This window comes from Rhineura floridana, chromosome 6, assembly GCF_030035675.1.
Source record: "Rhineura floridana isolate rRhiFlo1 chromosome 6, rRhiFlo1.hap2, whole genome shotgun sequence".
In the NCBI taxonomy this organism is placed as follows: domain Eukaryota; kingdom Metazoa; phylum Chordata; class Lepidosauria; order Squamata; family Rhineuridae; genus Rhineura; species Rhineura floridana.
In genome coordinates, this window is record NC_084485.1 from 74,933,505 (window position 1) to 74,955,728 (window position 22,224).

Below are 22,224 nucleotides of genomic sequence, written 5' to 3' on the forward strand. Positions count from 1 at the left end.
GCTAACCACTGAGGTTTCAAAGCAGCTGACATAGTAATCAAAACTCCTAATGACAAATTAGAATACAGTAGGGCCCCACTCATACAGTGGGTTACGTTCCAGACCCCCGCTGAAAAGCGAAACTCCATCAATAAAATGGCGCCCGATGCCTGAAAAAAGCCGTAAAAGCGGAACAAGCGCTGTATGAGTGGGGCCTTACTCTAATTGAAAGCCTCTGTATTAGCGGAACGCCAAAAAGCGGGGTCCTACTATACTATATGTGCCATATTCACTTCTCTTAATTTTAAGTGATTACTGGGTATTCACTACTGAGTTCAAGTCTTTCTGTTGCCGTATAAAGCCCTAAACAATTTGGGACCAGGATACCTAGCAGAGCACCTTCCCCTATACACACACCAACCAGTTGCTAAGATCTTCAGAGGAGGCCTTGCTGGCTATACCACAATCAGTTGAATGGCATCTTCTGACATCTGTGAACATTTTTGGTTTTGGCACCCATCCTCTGGGATACCTTCCCACATATAGTTCATGAGGTGGGAACTAGTTATTTTTAAATGCCTCTTGAAAAACACTCCTTATGGGATTGTAATGTTTACAGCATTGTTCTGTTTTATTAATACATGTATTAACTGTTCTATTAATTTATTTGTGTTAGGTATAAACATTTTGGTTTTAATATTTTATGCAAATCTCTAAGGGATCATGTATATTAAGGAGCACAAAATATTATTAATAAATTATTAATAAACTGAATATGATATGATGACTCTATGAGTTGCCTGGAAACCTCAGTAGTTAGCTGGTGTTTGTCTGCCACCAGTGCTCTGGTACATGCCACGTTACAAACGGCTATGAAAGTCAGGCCTCAAAGCATGTTGCCTGTCTCACCCAGTTTAAAAGATGGTGGTTTACAAATCTCCACCTCTCAGTCTGAATATCTCAGCAGAGAGGCACAAAGTGGAAAGGTGATCTTTACTACCTTCCTGTGCCATCTTCTACCCAGCATTGCACTGAGGCTGATAAGCTGAGAGATGCCTGGGACAAGGTGGGAGGAAAGCATCAGATGATGACTTTTCTCCTTTACCTCTTACCACTGCCATCAGCTAAGAGCTTCCTGATACAAAGGCACCCTTGCAGTCCTCCCTTTCCCAAAGGCAGGGACAGAGGTTAAAACCTCTATTCTCCTTTGTCTTTATTTATTTATTTATTTATTACATTTATATACCGCCCCATAGCCAAAGCTCTCTGGGCGGTTTACAAAAATTAAAAATATTGAACATTAAAACAAATATACAATTAGTAATTCAGTATAATTAGTAATCAGTATAAAGTAGTAATTCAGTATAAAGGAGCAACTATAACTCATTATTTAAGAGTAAAGTAATTTAACCAGTTGTGAACTATCTATTAATTGTTTTATTTACAAGCAAATAAAAGGTCCCTCTTTCATTCCTTTCCAGCATGACCAAGGGCAGAGCTACATGTTACAGAGAAAGTGTGAGCTGGTTGATGAAACCTTATACCAGCTTTCAGCAGCCTGGTGGTCTCCAGATGTTGTGAACTACAGTTCCCGTCGATGTGCTGGCTGAGGCTGATGGAAGTTCACAACATTTCGAGGGCACCATGCTGCTGAAAGCTGCCTTAGGCTGTAATACATTTGATAGTCTCCCGCAGCTATAATGTGCTGAGGGACATTACATAGTTTAATCAGTTAGTAAGATATGCAAACCTGAATTCTTTACAGGGGCTCAGGTCTCTGGCTGTGTGCTGTTTGTTTTATATTTTATCATTATAGCCATTGGTGATGGATTTTTCTTTCTCTTAGATTGGATATTATTGTTCATTTGCAATGCAAAGGTCCAATTGAGAAATTCTGTGTACCAAATATTTTTCAAGCCATCCATGATGTACATTTGAGCCTGAGGTGATGCATGAAACAACTTCATTATCGCTGCGTTTTGGCCTGCTTGCACAATGTTTAAACAATAGTTCTTGATGCATGATGTGAGAGGATTATTGGACTTCTGTTTCATTGTGGTTCTCTCATTTGTCCATTTCTTTAGGTCCAGGGTCAGCCACTGATGGTACAAGTAAGTGGAGGCCAGCTGATCACATCAACTGGTCAGCCAATCATGGTACAGGCTGTACCTGGGAGTCAAGGTCAGACCATTATGCAAGTTCCAGTTTCAGGATCACAAGGACTTCAGCAGGTCAGTATGCCCAAACTCCCATCAGCTGTAAATTATGAAGTATAAGTCAACTGTGGCTTCATGGAAGCCCCAATGAAGCTCACTAACAAGGCATGATCATAGAATAGTATAGTAGAGTTGGAAGGGGCCTATAAGGCCATCAAGTCCAACCCCCTGCTCAATGCCGCAATCCAAATCAAAGCATTCCCGACAGATGGCTGTCCAGCTGCCTCGTGTATACATGCCGCCAGTGTCGGAGAGCCCACTATCTCTCTAGGTAATTGATTCCATTGTCGTATGGCTCTAACAGTTGGGAAGTTTTTCCTGATGTCCAGTCAAAATCTGGCTTCCTGCAACTTGAGCCCATTATTCCGTGTCCTGCACTCTGGGATGATCAAGAAGAGATCCCAGCCCTCCTCTATGTGACAGCCTTTCATGTACTTGAAGAGTGTTATCATATCTCCCCTCCATCTTCTGTTCTCCAGGCTAAACATGCCCAGTTCTTTCAGTCTCTCCTCATAGGGCTTTGTTTCCAAAGGCAGCCATCACTTGTTGTTTGACCCCAACATCTGGTGATCAGAAACATGAAGTTGCTGAACACACAGGCTGTATTCTTCACCATTTTCATTAATAGTTGTTGGTAGACTCTTCTTGATGAATTAATTTAATTCCTTTTAAGAGCTATCTGGGCCGTTGGCAGTCAATTCCATACAACAGTTATGTGTTGTGTGCAAAAATGCTTCCTACAACAGTTTGGTATGGAATAGAATTATTTTGAGTATTTGATTAATAGGAAATTGGCTTTAGAGGACGCATTGACAGTTTTCATCAAACGGAGAACATTCAGAAGTATTATAGAAGGGCTCCTCAACACAAACTTAGGTGCATTTCACACAGTAGTAATTAACAGTGTTAAGTCACAGCAGTTTTTACCAGGTTTTGCATTGTGGACATTGCTCCTGAATGCACCCCCCATGGTAACATCCCAGATGTACCTTGCTCTAAAGAACTGGATAGTTTCCATAAAGTTCAGCTGTTGCCACATAGAGATGCATTCAGAAGAAATATTTGTCTTTCCATGCAGAAATGTTGGGTAAGGCCTTTCAGTGGTAGAACTTTCCCATGTTAAAAATGAATGTGAAAATGGAATTGCAGTGAACATATTTAATACAGGTGGAAGAAAGGCTGTTGAAGTATACCTAACAGACTGTCCACCTGCCTGAAAACTAAATACCCCCTGTTTATGATCTAAGAGATTGCAAAAGCCTGTAAATGATAATCAAGAAAACCTCTGTTTCCATTTTATCTTGTAGACTCTCACTCATGGGAGAATGAAAGTAAAAGAAATTTTCTCTCTGATTCAGCTGTGGGTTTTCTCTGGGTTGCTCCCACCATTAGGGTGAGATAAAGTTGCCCCAGTTTCTCAGCTCTATCTCAACAAACAAGTCACTATTCTCCTGAGATACTGCTTTGACAGTTATGATACTGTTTTATGCATAGGCTTGCTTGCTTAGGACTAGGAGGGAGAAGTTTTTTGTTGTTAATAAATGAAGTGAGGTAACTGGCTCCTTGGATTTCAAAGTATCATCATAGTTCTGCTCTGCAACAGCTCTGCTGTAGATAGTGGATTGACTGATGGAATATAATGGCACAGACAAATTTCCCTTTTGCATTGTTTTATTCATGCTTTATCATTGAGTAGAAGCCTCCCTCAGTTTAAAAAAGGGGGTAGATTTGGTCTTACTTGTTTTGATTATCTGAGAATACTAGATACTGCCAAGATTAGACTTGGAGGTATTGGATTTTTCTGATCATTCTTTCCCCCGATACTTCCTTTCACAGATTCAGTTGGTCCAACCTGGTCAGATTCAGATTCAGGGTGGACAGGCAGTGCAAGTTCAGGGTCAGCAGGGCCAGACTCAGCAAATCATCATCCAGCAGCCACAAACAGCAGTTACTGCTGGCCAAACACAGGTAACATATGAAGGAGGGGAGGAAATTTGTAGAGGGCACTGTGGGAAGTGAAATGAACAAGAGTGTTGATTTGGCACAGTTGAATTATAATATGAAATTAGGAAAATTCAAGGCATTATAGTTCTGTATTGCTTAGTGTTTCATTTAATGGGATGTTTTTATTTGCAGACCCAGCCACAAATTGCAGTTCAAGGGCAGCAAGTAGCCCAGACGGCAGAGGGACAGACAATTGTCTATCAACCAGTTAATGCTGATGGAACAATTCTTCAACAAGGTAGGAACTCTACATGCCACAGGGTGCTGTGTCACTTTCTAAAAAAGTATTAACTTGCCAGAGCAAGATACACTCTGTTTGCTTTTTTAGCCTTAAGGAACCAGGGTGATGCCGTTAATATTGATGAATATTTTTAATCCTGTTTTGTTAGTATTGCAGGCTCTTGGTATCGTGATGCTATGTTGATAGCTGCAACATTTGTATAGTAATGGAGGGCAATGTGCTACTATTGAGGAGTATGTGGTGTTTATCCTGTGGTGGCTTTTGTGTGGTTTCTGAAATGAAACTCAAAAGTGCTAATTTCCTGAAATACCAAAATATTTCTTTTTCTGAAACAAAATTGAACATTCAAGAATTCCAGCAAGAACCCAAGGATTGTTTTGAATAGTTGCGTATGAGCTCACACACATGCAATCTCTAAGACATGTATTTCTCCTTAGGATGATGCAGATTGAGATGTTTTGTGTTTTTTTAAAGAAATGCAATTTGAATAATACAACAAGTGGCAGAATATTTTGTTATAGAGAATGGGCTGCACAGCAAACATAAGTTAAGGAATTTAGATGTAATCTTTGGGCAGCATTGTGTATACTTTTCACCCTTTAAACTAAAAATCTGTATTAAGTTACCAGACATTCTGTGATGAGAGAATGTAATATTCAATAATATTAAATAACTTAAGGCACATTTTACATAGTTTAATTTTTTTTTAAGTTCAGTGTCTGCTAGCTGTGGAGGAGAGGTGTTATATAGAGCATTGTAAAACCATCTTTGACATACTAATGGGTGTTGCTCAGCCCTCCTCTCTACTGTGGCTTCTATCTATACAGCCTTCCTTTTAAAAATGAAAACTGTCCAGAGTTGTGCTCTCTAGTGAATATGTAGCACAATATCATTGAAGTTGCTGTTTTATGTTTATTATTTTCTTCTTGTATTTTTATCCTGAAATCTTGCAGATATGTCTGTGACTGTACAAACTATCAATTTTTAAAAAACTCAGTAACAATAATAAACAAAAAATTGAAAGACTCTAAAAGTTTGAGAGTATCAGGATTTAGGAACATGTAGATTTTAGGTTGCAGTCCACAAATAAATGAAGACGCAAACTTGAGTGTGAATTTCACTTCATTGGAACTAAACTGTTTCCCATGTGTTTAGGAGTGCATGGTCAACTAATCTTAATGATCTATGCCAGAAATTAACTTTTATTAAGTTACAGATGGGGCAAATATTAAGAAGCAGGATGTGAAGGAAAGAATCCTTTCTGGTTCTTTGTCCCCTAGCAAGTGGTATTCAGTGAGACACTGCTTCTGAACCCGGAAGATCCATTTAGCAGTTATGGCTGATAGCTCTTGATATGCCTGTCCTTCATGAATGAATATTAAATTTCCTTTTAAAGCCATCTAAGCCAGTGGACATTACCATAATCTTGTAGCAGTGACGCCATAATTATGTTTTGATAGTTCAATTATCTACCAAGGGGAAATGAATTCTTCATACTCCATCTCTTGTGTTTTTCACACTGTCTTATCTGAAAACCAGTTGGGCAGAAGTCTTGAAATTTGTGTTATATGAGGAACACATGTTTAGCTTGGTTGTGGATTAATCTATTAATATCTCTGCAAAAAATCTCATTTTTTAAATCCATAGGTAGGTTTCAGGGCACAATGAATAAAATTCGAAGTGGGACTAATTATGTTCCCTTCATCTTTGTGTTTGTGTATGTTTTTGTTTTTGTTTCTTAAAGTTACAGTCCCTGTTACAGGCATGATCACCATCCCAGCAGCCAGTTTGGCTGGAGCACAAATAGTTCAGACGGGCGCCAACACCAACACAACCAGCAGTGGACAAGGGACTGTAACTGTGACGCTGCCTGTTGCTGGAAATGTGGTTAATTCAGGTGGGATGGTAATGGTGCGTGTTGCATTTTCCTAATTACCCCATTCCCCTGCTAAGTTTAAACTATACAGTCTGTAGAATAAAGATTTGTTCAGCTTGACAACCTCTTACTTTTTTCATAGATAATGGGGCAGGGGCTTATATTTTTTAGGAACTTAGTTCTGATCTTTGGTTTGCTGTAATGTATATTTAGAACTACATTGAATCAAATATGGTATGCAGTTTCTGCTGAGAGATGTGCTCATTTTCACTAAACTGTTTCCTTGCCTTAACACAGATGGTACCAGGCACTGGATCAGTTCCAGCCATCCAGAGGATACCTTTGCCTGGAGCTGAGATGCTTGAAGAGGAGCCCTTGTACGTGAATGCTAAACAGTACCATCGGATTCTGAAGAGGAGGCAAGCAAGAGCCAAGCTGGAAGCTGAAGGGAAAATTCCTAAAGAGAGGAGGGTAAGGTTATAATCTAATGTTCATGAGAGGCAGAATGACATTCACATCTGTGATGTATCCTTAAAATGGTTTGTGTTCCTATTATCATAGAAATTCCTCTCATTCACATACGGGGTTTTATTCCACTTAGTTCCAGTAGACATCAAATATTTTAATCTTTCTGGACTCAGCTACCAGAAGTCTTCTTCCATATTGCACTGAAGCAGAAATTGGGAACATGTTGGTTGGCAACTACTAGAAAATGTGAGTTGCCTAAGATCTCAGATATAGAAGGGATGTAATTTTTAAAATGTGGTGCCATGCACTTTGGTAACAAGTTCAGCTAGAAATAACAGAGGAGGATCTTTGTTAGTTACAGAATAACTGTGAGCCACCAATGTGATGAATTCTCAGGGAAGGTAAATACGATATACACAGTGTGATATTTCCAGGTACACAATGTGGTATTTCCAACAGGAATTGAGAAGTGTTAATGCTGCTATAAAAAGCACTATTAAGGGCTTGTTTAGAATATTGTTCCAAGTTATGGTTATCTGTGTTTAATACCGACACATGCATTAACAGCTGCAAAAAAAGAGCAAATTGATTAATGGAAGACACAACGTCTGTCTTAAAAGAAGCGGTTAAATGGCCCTGCAACTTGATCCAATGTATGAGCCATTGTCTTAGTGTTAAGACTTGTAGGGTCAAGATGTTGCGTATCTTCATATGATAGGGAAGAAAACCAGAAATACGCATAGAGAGAATCCAAATATTTCTAGACATCTGAAATGTGAGATTTATAAGCAGTATCTATTTGTTTAATGATCCACTTACTCAGGAGGAAGAGGAAGGACCAAAAGGGAAACCTCTGCTTGTATTTTCTCCCTCCTCCCCCCTTAATTTATTTATGAAATTATGTATAGGCCACCCCCAAGGTGGCTTACATCCCACCTCTCATCCCTTCCAGCCAAATAAATAATCTGCCTAAAAACCTTGCTCCTTCCCCAGCTCTTTGCACAATCCTCTCCTTCTCCACTTTTGCCAAGCAAGGTCAGAAAAGAGTAAGAGCATTGGCCAGTCTTCATTAAACAAAGAAAGGAATGAAGATGGCACAGTAGTAAGCTGGCCTAGTAGTAAAATGCAATAGAGAGCAGAGCTCCTGCACCTTTAATAGGTGTGTAGATGGTTATGCCAGCCACACCTGCTGAAGTTCCCTCTTCTACACAATTATTAAAGGTACGGGAGCCCTGCCCTCTTTTGCACCTGGCCCCTACATGTCTACCTTAATGGCCTTTTCTCTCAGAAACAAAGGAGAGCTTTGGTTTTCAAGCCTCACCCTTCACCTGAAAGAACTGGTGGTGCCCTGATGTCCCTGTGCCTGTCAACTTGAAGTGTGGGAGCATAGAAAAATGGCACAGGCTGCCACAGCCATCTCTATTTAAAAATAGAGCTCAGTTATTTTATTTAAAACACTCGGTTATCAATTTTAGTACAGTAGAGTCCCGCTAATATGGCAGGTTAGGGACCAGGCCCGCGCTGTAAAGCAGAAATCGCCGTAAAGCAGAACCCATTGACTATAATGGGCCACGTCGCGCGAAAATGTCGCAAAACGCCGTAAAAGCACAAAATTGGCTTTAAAACAGGGAATTTCCCCGAATTGAAAGCCCCAAAACGGAACGCCGGTAAGCGGGGCCCTACTGTATGTCCCCTTAGTAGTAGTTTTGTGGTCTGGAATGTTCTCTTCCCTGTTGGTTTCCTTTTTGGGCAAAGAGCAGATACATTTTTCTCTTCACTCTTTGACCTCAATCACAAAACTTAGTTGTGACAAAGTGCAGCTGAAACGAATGGAACAGGTTAGTCACAACCAAAGCCTCATTGCTTTCAGTGAGTCATCAGCTGGCTTGGGGCCTTTGTGTCTGGCTGTGTTTCCATGTTGTAGGTTTGGAAGGGCTCTTCTGCATTTTGCACCTGCTCTCTGTGGTACAAAATGGGTGGTGCATTCACGCACATGTATGTACATATATACATTAGCATTCAGAGATCCCTTTCATCCATACAACTTTGTGATCTTGTCCTCAGAAATATCTGCATGAGTCACGGCATCGTCATGCCATGGCAAGGAAGCGGGGAGAAGGTGGACGTTTTTTTTCACCAAAAGAAAAGGATAGTCCTCACATGCAGGTAAGCAAAACTTTCATCTTTGTTTTAGCCAGAGAGAGAGAGAGTAAGCGTGTGTGTGTATCTCTCTCAATTTATTTGCAGTCAGTTGTAAATAATACACAAAATGCCCATAACTTTCAAAATCCTTGTAATTCTTCCTGGTTCACACTGAGGCTTTGCAAGAGATCTGCCAACCCACTTAGGAAAAATTACAAGTAACCGTGGGTTGTATTCAATGCTGTCCATGCACAAGCAGAACTGACTTTTGCTCATGCAACAGGACTTCACGGTTCTCTCCTCTGCCCCCAAAAATCTGCTCTGCGGGTTGGGGGACCTTCTGGAATATATTTAAGGGTGTTTTTTGTTGTTTGGAATAGATGCTGGGGGTGAGAAAATTATGGTCCTGTTTCATGAATGAAAGTCTGCTCATGCAACATTGGATTCCATACTCTGTGAAGGTGTAATACACTTTAGGAAATAGTCTTTTTCTGCTAAAGACTAGAATAGATCTGGGATGGTCAACTTCTTAAGTTTTGGAAGCTAGACTTTCTAGGACATTTAACTGTGGGGGCAGGTGTGTACACCTTGACTATTTGCCACATACAAAATGCTCTTAATTTCTAATATACTCTTAAATAACAAGAGTGCATCACTATTTGCATTATTATACAGTAATACCTCAGTTAAGGAATCCTCCGGGAACAAAGCTCCTTTTAAGGAATATATTATTAAAGGTGAAATTGACTAATTTTGCTTTGCTTTGGCTAAACTTTGAAGCCGATTCCTTTGCTTTAATATGAAACAGAATAGCCTGTGTCTGCTTATGCTATGGATAAATTTTCAAGCCTGTGCTTTAAGGGGAAACTTATCAGCCTGTGTCTTTGCTCTGCTAGGATGAAACTGGAAAGCCTGTGTGTTTGCTTTGCATTAAAGAGATTTCTTGCTTTCTCCCAGGGCTGGGGAGGGGAGGATCCAATATGATTCAGAGGAGGAGGAGGGGAGGGGAAGGAAGGGGAGCAGGTGGGTGCTGGGTAGGTGCACTTTAAAGCACCTGTTGAAGCTGCCCCACCTACCCCATTCCTATTCTTTCCATATTATTCCTACCTCTGGTACCAACGTTTCTGTTAAAGAAACAATGTCCAGGAATGCATCTACTTCATTAACTGAGATTACTGTAAAGGCAAATTTGTGACCATAACAAGGTGCAGCTTGCACCAATTTTAAAGATGGCAAGCTAATTGGAGTTGCTTTATAAAATGGCTTTTACTGTAGGGCAAGGGTGGGGAGCCCGTGGGCCAATATTGTCCTGCCAGGGGAGCCAGTTTGGCCCAGGTTTCCCCAAACCACACTTATTCCAGCAGATGAGTGGGGGCTCACTCCTGTTTGAACCTCCAGCTGCTGGAACTAAGCAGTCCTGTGCATTTCTTTTAAATAGCTGGGCAAGCAGGGGTGGGGAGCAGAGTAAAAGGCTTCTTTTTCCTCTATCACTGTCTGCTTGCTTGTTTAAAGGAAAAGTGCAGGGCTGCTTCAAACAGCAGAATGCTTTTGCTTTTTGCATAGGTCTTTTCAGAAGCCCCACACCCACCCGCCTGAGCCTTTGGAGGCTAAAATGAGAGTGTGGAGGTTATCTGAAAGCCCCCTGCAAACAGCAGAAGGAGTTTCAAGCTGGGCAAGGGATTTTGACAGGTAAGCAGAACAACCCACCTGTCAGTCATGTGACATCATCATGATGGCATATGATTGGCAGATGGGAAGCCCTACTCACCTGTCAAATTTGACCCACATGACCAGTCCTTAGAATGATCTGGCCCATGGAGCCCAAAAGGCTTCCCACCCCTGCTGTAGGGTATTATTACCTATGCATAATAATGTTACTAATTAGAATCACTTTTTTTCTTTAGAACTACAATGCTATTTGGAGTTTTTAAGTGCTGCTAAGAATTAGGCTGTAAAACTAAAAACAGCAGTGTTTCACTTTTCTCTAAAATACTTTTCATAGATTGTCTGATGGGATAGTTGCCTGGTTCACATGTCACATTAAATCATAGTTCAAAACAAACTGAAGAACCCACATGCTAATGCATGCTGCCCCAAAGTTCCTGCAGTGCTCTCCCCACTCCTGCCATGCCACGGACAAAACAAAGCAGAGTCTGGCTTGTTGTGTTGTCCAAACCTGAGTGTGTGGTTCGTTTCCTCCAAACAAACCATAAGTGATAGCCAAGCTTTGCTTTTCGGTTACCACTTGTGGTTTGTTTGGAAGAAAGAAGCTATGACTTCAGATAAGATGACACAACAAGCCACACTCTGTCTGTGGTGCAGCAGGAAGAGGGAGAGGAGCCCCACAGAAACATTCGAATAGTGTGTAATAGGACACTGCTTGTCCACAATAAACCAAAGTTAGTTTTAAAGTATGGTTTAATGCAACGTGCGATCTAGGTCATTTGCACTTCAAATTGTCCTATTTCATAACAGAATGCCTGCAGGCATAGGCCTCTGTTTTGTTGTTTTGTACTTAGTGTTATTTATTATTATTATTATCTTTATTTATACCCCACACTTTTTCCAAACTGGAACTCAAGGCGGCTTCCAGATAAAAATAAGTACATATCATTAAGAACCTATAAAAATATAAAACATATAAACATATAAAATCAGCATTAAAACAGGATTAAACTATTAAGATGTTAAAACCAATTAGATATACAGTTAAAATACTGCAACCCAGTTTAGGAGCATACAGGTAAAACAATAACATACAGCATCCTCTTCAGTCACTACCCTTAAAACCTTCAGTTCCAAAGGCCTGCCGGAAGAAAAAAGTCTTTAGCTGTTGGTGGAAGGACTGCACAGAGGAGGCCATTCTTGCCTCCCTAGGGAGGGAGTTCCAGAGCCTAGGGGCAGCCACCGAAAAGGCCCTATCTTCTGTCCCCACCAGTCACACTTGTGAAGGTGTTGGGATCGTGAGAAGGGTCTCTCCTGAAGATCTCAGGGCCTGGGCAGGTTCATATAGGGAGATACGTCTGACAGATAGCCTGGACCTAAGCCATATAGGGCTTTATAGGTCATAACCAGCACTTTGAATTGTGTCCAGAAACAGACTGGCAGCCAGTGGAGCTGTCGCAGCAGGGGAGTTGTATGGTCCCTGTAACCAGCCCCAGTTAACATTTTGGCTGCAGCTCGTTGCACCAACTGAAGTTTCCGAACAGTCTTCAAAGGCAGCCCCACGTAGAGCGTGTTACAGTAGTCTAAGCGGGATGTAACTAAGGCATGTGTCACCATGGCCAGATCAGACGACTCCAGGAACGGGCGCAGTTGGCGCACTAGTCTTAACTGTGCAAAAGCATTCCTGGCCACTGCAGAAACCTGGGCCTCCAGGTTTAAGGCTGAGTCCAGGAGCACACCCAAACTGCAAACCTGCATCTTCTGGGGGAGTGTAACCCCATCCAGCACAGACTGAACCCCGGTTCCCTGATCCGCCTTTCCACTGACTAGGAGCACCTCTGTCTTGTCTGGATTAAGCTTCAGCTTGTTCACCCTCATCCAGTCCACCACTGCTATCAGACACTGGTTTAGAACCGAGACAGTTTCCTTGGAATTAGGTGGAAAGGAGAAGTAGAGTTGGGTGTCATCTGCATACTGATGGCACTGAACCCCAAACCTCTGGACAACCTCTCCCAGCGGTTTCATGTAGATATTAAATAGCATGGGGGACAAAACTGAACCCTGAGGGACCCCACAGGCCAACGGCCAAGGAGTTAACAGGAATCCCCCAGCACCACCTTCTGGGTTCGACCCTCCAGGAAGGAACGGAGCCATCATAAAACTGTGCCCCCAAGTCCCATCCCGGTAAGGCGACCCAGAAGGATACCATGGTCGATGGTATCGAAAGCCGGTGAGAGGTCCAACAGAACCAACAGGGACACACTCCTCCTGTCCAGTTCTCTGCGTAGGTCATCTACCAAGGCGACCAAAGCCGTCTCTGTCCCATAACCAGGTCTGAAACCAGACTGAAATGGATCTAGATAATCAGTTTCATCCAGGAATCCCTGTAGTTGGGAGGCCACCACACGCTCTATTACCTTGCCCAGAAATGGGATATTAGACACTGGCCGATAATTATCCATAATAGAGGGGTCCAGGGAGGGCTTTTTCAGCAAAGACCTTACAGCTGCCTCCTTTAGGCACATTGGAACTCTGCCTTGTTGTAGGGAGGCATTGACCACTTCCTTCACCCACTCATCCAGGCCCCCTCTGGCACTTTTAATAAGCCAGGAAGGGCAAGGGTCTAACAGACATGTGGTGGGCCTCACCTCTCCAAGGATCCTGTCCACATCCTCGGGTTGTACAAGTTGAAAAGAATCCATTATTATTGGACAAGCAGGAGCCAAAGTTACATCCACTGAGCCTGTATCAACTATAGCATCCAAGTCGGAACGTGCAAATTCTTGACAGTGGGCTGATGAGTGGTCTATATTACCATCTCAGGGGCCAGAATGTAGGAGACCCGTGACCACTTGAAACAGCTCTGCTGGTTGGCTCTCCGCAGACACAATGGTGGCTGAAAAGAATAATTTCTTTGCTGCCCGCACTGCCATGGAGTAGGCCTTCAGATAGGCTCTAGCCTGTGTTCGGTCAGACTCGCTCTGAGTCTTCCGCCAACGTCGCTCTAGTCTCTGTCTCATTTGTTTCATCACCATCAGCTCCCTGGTAAACCAGGGGGCTGGTTTGGCTCCATTCCGTGAGAGGGGACGCTCAGGAGCGATCGTGTCCACCGCCCTGGCCATTTCCCCATTCCAGAGGTCAGCCAGAGCTTCAACAGAATCGCCTGCCGAGGTGACAGAAAAAACCCCAAGAGCTCTCAGGAAACCATCCGGATCCATCAGCCTCCTGGGGCGGACCATCCTAATCGGTCCCCCACCCCTGCAGAGGTTTTGAGTCCCAGTGAGTCTAAACCCAACCAGGTAGTGATCTGTCCATGACAACGGAACTACAGTGTTGAGGCCTAAATACAAAGTTTCCCATTTTCCATGACAAAACTATTTTTGCAAAAACAACCATAGAGCGAAATTAGTTATACTGCAGCTTAATGCTACTGTTACTAGCTTCTCAGTAAAATGCTCACTTTACCTCCTACCCGCTCTCAGTTTCATCATTCCTCAGCAAGTTGCAGCTGGAGGCTGCTTCCCTGTGTCCTGGAATCTAAAGAATGAGCCCTCTTCTCTTGGCCAGTTGGGACAAGAGGGGTTAGAGCATTCCTGGCTGAGCAGGAAGACTGTACCAATACTTCCCTTGTGTGTGTGAGATCATTGTTTATATAAGGACAAATAGTACAAGAGGAAGATTCACAAAAGCAGTGGGAGAGGGGTGCGGCCTGACTGCTTCCCATGAGCTATCCCATGCTACATCACAGTTGAACCCATTATATCTTCCAGCTACTAACATGCTGAGAAATGCGCTGATTCCTATTGCTTCAAATAGTAGCCTGGGGTCTAGCAAAATCAGTATGACCAGCATATTGCAAAATGGAAACTGTAGGACAAAACTCTTACTAGGCACTTCTCCTTGAGAGGGTCTCTCTTGGTAATTCTGACACCCTCAGAAGTGCAGGGTATGGTGACTCGGGAGAGGGCTTTCTCTGTGACAGTCCCTAAATTGTGGAACTTCCTTTCCCCAGCGGTGCATCAAGCATCTTCATTTTATAATTTTTACCATAGGTTGAAGACACCTCTCCTTACCCAGATCTTTGACAACTAAGGTCTTGTTTTACTTGTTTTTATAATTGTATAAACTGTTGTACTTGCTTTTAATTGTATGGTTATGCTGTTGTAACCCACCCTGGGACTATGGTGAAGAGCAGGAAAGAAACCTTATAAACAAGCATATGCTTTCCTCTACATCTAATTTAGTGCCTTAAAGGGCAGGCTGCTGTTATTTGCATTAAATGCTATTATGAAGAGGCTGCAAATGACAAAACTGTCCTTTCTCTCCCTCCTCTGTACAGGATCCTAGCCAGGCAAACGAAGAAGCAATGACACAGATGATTAGAGTATCCTAACAGCCAGTTAAAGAACAAAGCACCTGGACAAATACCTTGTGTCCCTGGAACAGTTCTCTATTCTGCTTATCAAACTTCTGAATGGGAAAATTTGCCATATGCACAGCCTGTTCTCTTTTTCAGAACAAATACCACACTCTCAGTGAGTGGTTTGTCTTAGGATTTTAACTGCAATGGACTCCGCACACAGAAACACCCATGGACCCACCCAGTTGGACCCAGGGAGTTGGAAAGTCTGACTCAGTAGGGCTTTAACATCCTTGACAATAACAGTGGCATGACTTGAAACTGTCACTGCCTCAGCAATAACTGGCATATTGAAATAGGGCTAGCTGCATCATTTGGAAGTTATGGCTCTTGAACCACACAGGAATGCTAATATTTGGAACTGCCAGAGCTGATGTTGTTTGTTGTTAGTTGATTTTTTTTAATTTTTGGTTCAATGTAGCCTTCTTGGTCCCAGCTGAACCCCACAGCCTCATATTTTATATCTTCTGGTAACAAAACATTTCACTGAAGAAGCATCTTCTCTAATAGGATTCCGGCAAGATGCTGTAAGTTTTTCTTGACATACTGTCCTATGTAAATTGTCACCAACTATTTGTCTGAGACAGAATTAATCTATTGTCTTAAAGTATTGGGAAAGTTATCAGACATGAGGTAATGCATGCATGGTCGACTGGGTACCAGGGAGACTGCATAGTGACCCAAGGAACAGTCATAGTGGGGGAATAGGCTAGCATTGTGTGTCAGTTAAAGCTCCTTGACTTGCTGTTCCTACAAACTGGGAAATGCAGGCTGCAATTATTCCAAGATGCACAAATTGGCCCTGTCCTTGCCACAGTTATTTCTCTCATATCAGAGCATTATATACAACACTGTGAGCATTAGGCAGGATGTGAAACCCACATAATTGCTCTAACCGAACCATATCTCATTACACCCTGCTGTAGCTCAGACAGCTTTGTCCATGAGAATTACTGTGGACAGTTCTTTCAAGCTTTTTTATAATGATCTTTGTAAAATGGCACTTAATTCTGTAGCCTTCATTTTCTGTTGTGCTGTTCTTTTTTCTCATTTTGATTGTTTGATGATTAATCATTATGCCAAGGGGTAAAACAGCATCCTCTCCCTCTCACTTGGCTGTTTCTTTCCGGCAAGCATCACTTTGCTACCTTTTACATCTCTCCAAGATTATATTTTTCCCTTATCACTACTCACTTAGATAATACCATGAGGTCCAGCTAACACTGTTATGCTTTGTTGTGTTCACAGGCTTATGTTTAAGCCTGCATTGCTTCTCAAGATTGAGAGTGAAGTAGAATTAGAACAGGCTCATCCTTGAAAGATGAGAAGTAAACTGCACAGTGAAAACAGTAGCAAGACACTGCATGAAAAAGAAGGTGCCTGGAAATTGACCACTGAGTTTTTAAGAGGGATCTTGTGGTATCAGAACAGGTGCCATAATGTTTGGAGGTTGCTCTCTAGTGGGAAATAAATAGATCATTCTTCACTCAATCTTGAAATAGCTTAGATATTGGCACATTTGCAAGGTCCCTTTTTCATTACTTAAAATGGAAAAAAAACCCAGAAAGGTAGATTTGAGAGAGAATGATTGGTGGTAGTAAATCAGCAGAGATGGCTTGTCCATGGGCTAAAATGATACGGCTTTCAAATTGTCTAACTTAATTCCAGCCTATGAAAAGTTCAGATAACTGAAACTCAACAGTGATGTCAAGCTCAAGAGTTTGGTTAAAACACATCATAAATCTGTGTGTGTAGCAGAGTTTAAGGTGTTTATGGCTACGCAGAGTTCCAGTGCTCTAACATAAGTTATTGTAAGTGAAGATGCACATTTTTTTCTGTTTGTATACACTGCAGTTATGTGCAGTTGATAACCCTGCATGCAGGTCGCATGTTTCTGAATGTTTTTGTTTTTTTAAATTTCTGATAGCCTTTCTGTTGACTCCTTTGCATTTCCAGCATCCTGGGTGCCTTTGATTACCATTGTGGTATTCTTCCACTGGCTGTTTCAGTGTTGTCTAGCATTTCTTTTCACTGGTTTTACAATAAAATATACAATTTAAGTTACAGTCTTAGTGAAGGAACAATGAATGCTTTTTTAATACTGTTTTTCAGTTGTTGTAAATATCTAAAGTATTGGTACGTTCTGAGATTCTGATAGACGTAGTGAGGGGGAAATGCTGTACAGTCTGAATTAAAGATGTTTCTCCATGTGTTTTCCCTTTCATTTGTCAGTTTATTACTGCAAACTAGGATGTTAAGAGAATCAAGGTTCTCTTAATTCTTTGTGTGTGTAAAATTATAACATGACCCTTGCAACTAAAAAAGACCAAGCCATCACTACCTTTTTCAACCTTAATAAAACAAACAACAAAATTGGTCTTTGATACCTGTGTGTAGATGATGCAGACACCTATTTAATTGTTGGTCTTTAGAGGATTCCTATAGTTAGGTTTTTCTGTAATGGTGTAAAATGTCCTGATAGGATCTATTATACCAATGACTTAGACTTCATGTGTGTAGGTCAAATTTATTTCAAAATATTTGTTAATATTGAGAGTCTCAAACTGCAACATATTGCAAACTGTTCTAATCCTGGGGGGAAATTAAAGAAGTAATCCCAAACACAAACTCTTAATTGGAAATTAAAAACGAGGCCATGAAATATTTAATTGGGGATAGATTTAAGGGGTAAAGCTGTAGTGGGTATGAGGAAAATATAAATTCTTATTAATTTATAAGGCACTGGAACATTGAGCCCATTTGGAGCTGTTTGATACTTTTGGGGCAGTGTAGAAACCCCCAAGGCTAACGTTTTTCAAATATTTTGCATGTTAAAAAAAATCAGTTTCTTGGGTTGTGAATGGGGATAGGGGCATTGATATTTGTGAAATTGTACGGCAAAGTTTGTATATAGTTCAAAAGTTTATAATTTTTTATGCTGCATTTTGAAGTGTATTTTGTCTTTAATAGATACAACTGTAAGTACTGTGTACATTATTCAGCCAATAAAATGTTTATAAAATACGCTGTTCTTCTAGTCTAATCACTCATACTTCATTGGAACTGCAGGGGTGCTCAGCAATTCCAAATAATTGAGAAGAAAAGGATAACAAACATCTCATAGTTAAGTTGCTGCTTCTTTAGAGCAGTTCAGTATACTGTGGGCACCTTCACTTTGTACCAAATTTTAAAAGCCCTAATCTTCACTTTACAGATATGTAATCAAAGATGATGCATACTGATCCTTGTGTCAAATTGAGTGCCCTTGAATTTTGCTGCCCTCAGTGAGTGTCTATCTAGTCCAGAGCGCCAGCCTTGCATGTTATTAGATCTCTGCTTTGTAAATCTCTTACAAATAAGTGGCATGGCTTTAGCTGTAAATAATAGTTACTCTTGCCTACATATAGTATTCTTTGCCATGTGTTTGTTAGTTTATGGCTGCAAAGCTGATCTATAGTCTCATAGTCTTCCTTGCTGGTGTGTCACACAGGATAACAACTTTACATTTAAAATGATTTTGAGCTGTGTTGGCTCCAAAAGTATTTCCAACTGTAAACAACTGTCCTAATCCGAATCACTGTGGAATGCCAGTGCAGTCATGGAGATTTGCACAAACGGTGTCTACCAAAATGGTTGACGTTAGGGAACATTTTAGAAATGCAAAATACGAAGATTTCCCAGACATTTAGGAGAGTGGTCAGCTGACTCATACAAAGCAGTTTGTGTGGGTTTGGAACACTTTCTTATCGTGCTACACCACCTGTAGGGAGCTTGATTTTTCCTAACTTGTAAGATGATCCAATATTTCAGCTGTTTGGATCCTGGATAGCAATTTACCAAGGCATAAGATAGTACGTTAAAAAAACTGAATTAGAATGGCAGTCTTTAGGTACGCTAACAGTTCAGACATGCTTTGCCTTTAACATGTGAAAAGACCTCCGTGTGCATTGAACATAATGAGAATTTTACCTTCAGCTAATGGTTTCCAGCTAAGTTACAGAAACACCTGGGTTCCATTGGTATCATTTTCCTGGATTATACCGCTTAAGATTGCAGGAGGGTGCATATCTGATTACTGTCCAGTTTTTAAAAAGTCTGCACATACAAAAATAGCATGTTGGAAAATGGTCTTTTTCCCCCTCTATGAGCGAGGAGATTTGGGGTGTAGAGGAGGAGCATTCAGACTTGAAATACAAAGAAAAGGGGAAATTGCCATTAACAATTTGAACATTTTTTCTATTAGAGATCTCTTGACTATTTCATTCCCTGACGAAGGCCCAATGTACTAGAGGCTGAAACGTGTTGGGCTTTCCTAAGAAATAAATTTCCTCAGCATTTTGGGATTTCCACCCCTCTTTCTTTGTGGTTCTTTTGATACTGACCATTTTTTGTTTCCAGACTTGAAATACCCCACCTATAACCTGGAGTGGAGCAGTTCAGAAAGAATGGCATCACATCACTCTCAGACATTAAAGCTGTGATCCACTACATGTCTGCTCAAAAGTAAGCTCCATTGGGTTCAATAGGACTTACTCCCAGGGAAGTGTGTATTGGCCTGCAGTCCATCAGCAGCTGTTCTGTTACCAGGAGAAAAGTATCTTTAATCACCTTTCCATATTTCTAACACAAATATTAAAGCCTAGCATTGATAGTTATCCACACTTGTTTTATATATCACATCTAATGCTTACAAGAGTAGTTAATGAACATGGCATTTAATCATGTTCTTAAGTACTGAAATGTCACAACTGAGGCCTGATATATGGCTGTATATCCATTTTATAGGATATTGCAGCATGACCTGATTTAGTTCATGTGGTTTGTTTTGCAAACCATCATGAAGTATAGATTTTTATTTTTTGAAACATTATAAAAGGCATTTTGGGGATTCAATGTTTTAAGAACTGAGTCTGGAATCCAAGGTTTCAGCTTAGTGCCACACAATTGTACGGTTGTCTAAATTTTTTTATCTGATCTTCCATCTCCCTTAACTTTCTGAGAAAATAATTGCCAGAACAAAGAAATGCCAGAGAAAGTTAAATTGAAAAAATTTTTTTAATTGGATTGACTTGTCTTTCTGAAAGAGTGCACACAATTTACTGAATTATATAGAATGTAGCGGTTTTGGATGACTCAAGCTATGAATAGGTCATCTGTTTTTAAGCATAGTGTTACCTGTTAAATTGGTGCCTGCAGAAACATTCTTTGTGGACAAAGTTGTTTGATCCTCTGTATGGTTAGGGTGTTCCCAAGCATTGTCATGTGGTCTAGAGGTTTTACCACTAAGCAACAACTTCAGACACTTTGCTGCACAATAGTAGTAATAAATAATATCAGTAATTCACCACTAGGCAAAAAACCTTGTGGTTTAAGAATGAACCTATAGCCAACACATATTTCTATCAAACTTTTAAAAGTAGGGAAATTGGGCAGCTATAGTGAATGCATCGGGGGAGCAGAAGATCTGACTTCTTCTCTGCCCAGCCCTACAAATTTGTCAAAATGCAAACACAATTTGGGTTGGTCTTTCACAGTTCAATCCACTTCCTGAGTAGCTTGGAAGAATTTGGTAACGTGCCTCTGAGCATATGGTGAGTGGTGGCAACACCTGCCATCTCCAAAGATGGAGAATTACATTTTTGTATGTTTGTTGGTGTTCTTAATTTGCTTCTTTCCTGTGTTACTATTGTTTCTACAGAGAATCTAACCTAGAAAATTATATTTCTCTCATTATTCATCCTAGAAATCTGTGTCAAGTTTATTCTTATTAATTTCAAAGCCTTTTTATTGGCCAATGCCATATGATAGTGAAGATAGCCTTTTTGTTTCAAACTGGAGGTTATGCTCTATTTCTATTTTGGGTGCATTAGCAGTTGAATCTGAAACTGCAGTTTGATGTAAAATCAGACTGATTACAATATGTTACTACTTAAGCAATGACTCTAGCTGCTGGAAAAATACTTCGCCTGCTCAAGGTGCATGTTTTCAGCTGAGACACTCCTCATGTCCATTGGAAACTATTCTACAGAACAGGCAGTGCCATTATTCCACAATTGTTTTTGGTGCTTTTTTTTAGTGTTGCAAAGTGTTGCTGTACTTCACATATTCATAGAAACAGAAGCAAAATAAAATGATTTACTATAGGAAATTCACTAAAATTGCAAAGTAAATCAAACATATTTAAAGTGACTATCTGAACTATATCAACTGTTTTAATATTGTTGTTTCCTCCCTGCTAAAACAAGATCAGCACAGCACGTCTTGTTTCTGTTATTTGGGCTGATTGCAGGTGTTGCCACCACTCACCATATGCTCAGAGGCACATGTTACCAAATTCTTCCAAGCTACACAAGAAGTGGATTGGACTGTGAAAGACCAACCCAAATTGTGTTTGCATTTTGACAAATTTGTAGGGCAGTACAGTATCTCAGAGAGGAGGTCAGGTCTCCTGCTCCCCTGGTGCATTCACTATAGCTGCCCAGTTTCCCTGCTTTTTAAAGTTTGATAGAAATATCTGTTGGTTATAGGTACATTCTTAAACCGCAAGGGTTTTTGCCTATTAGTGAATTTCTCTGCTTTTTAATCCGGGAGGTAAGAAATGGGATTCTGTGCAAATTTGCTGAGGATGGATTGATCATTTGCATGCTTCTCGAGTTCAGTGGGATTTACTCCCCTGCAATCATGCTTAGGATAGGTAAGACTAACCACAGGGGATGGGGAGGGAGGGGGATGGGAGCAGGCAGGAAGGGGCGGAGGAGGGCAGGTTTGATCATTTGCATGTTTATTGAATTCAGTGGGATTTACTCCCATGCAATCATGCTTAGGATAGGTAAAACTGACCATGGGATGGGAGGCCTGGGGTGGGCAGGGGAGGAGGAAGAAGGAAGAGAAGAGGAGGAAGAAGCAAGAGGGGAGAGGAGGAAGAAGGGAGAGGAGAGGGGAAAGGCAGGTCTGATCATTTGCATGCTTATTGAGTTCAATGGGATTTACTCCCATGCAACCATGCTCAGCATATGGAAAACTGACAGGGGAGGAAGGGAGGGAGTGGACGGGAGGAGGAAGGAGGAAGAGGGGAGGGGAGGAAGAAGGGAGGAGGAGAGGAGAAGGCAGGGAGGAGAAGGCAGGTCTGATCTACTGCATGCTTATTGAGTTCAGAGTGATTTTCTCCCATGTAATCATGATTAAGGTAGGTAAAACTGACCGGGGGGGGGAG

The 22,224-nt window shown here is 41.1% G+C and overlaps 2 protein-coding genes across 7 annotated transcripts in view; both read left to right on the plus strand.

The window, feature by feature from the left end:
* NFYA (nuclear transcription factor Y subunit alpha) overlaps positions 1–18,010 on the plus strand; it is a 32,284-nt gene extending 14,274 nt beyond the window's left edge. For 4 of the 6 annotated variants that reach the window (XM_061632421.1, XM_061632423.1, XM_061632425.1 and 1 more), the window contains 7 exons: positions 2,064–2,210; positions 4,032–4,163; positions 4,332–4,437; positions 6,185–6,351; positions 6,614–6,787; positions 8,849–8,950; positions 14,931–18,010. In XM_061632421.1, coding sequence (XP_061488405.1) covers positions 2,064–2,210; positions 4,032–4,163; positions 4,332–4,437; positions 6,185–6,351; positions 6,614–6,787; positions 8,849–8,950; positions 14,931–14,984 — 882 coding nt within the window. In that variant the 3' untranslated portion in view covers positions 14,985–18,010. The remainder of the gene's footprint in view (positions 1–2,063; positions 2,211–4,031; positions 4,164–4,331; positions 4,438–6,184; positions 6,352–6,613; positions 6,788–8,848; positions 8,951–14,930) is intronic. The other 2 variants (XM_061632424.1, XM_061632426.1) reach the window with 1 other exon arrangement.
* A 1,475-nt stretch (positions 18,011–19,485) lies between these two features.
* Positions 19,486–22,224, plus strand: part of KCTD20 (potassium channel tetramerization domain containing 20) — a 57,879-nt gene continuing 55,140 nt past the window's right edge. Inside the window, exon 1 of the mRNA XM_061632432.1 lies at positions 19,486–19,514. Coding sequence (XP_061488416.1) covers positions 19,501–19,514 — 14 coding nt within the window. The 5' untranslated portion in view covers positions 19,486–19,500. The remainder of the gene's footprint in view (positions 19,515–22,224) is intronic.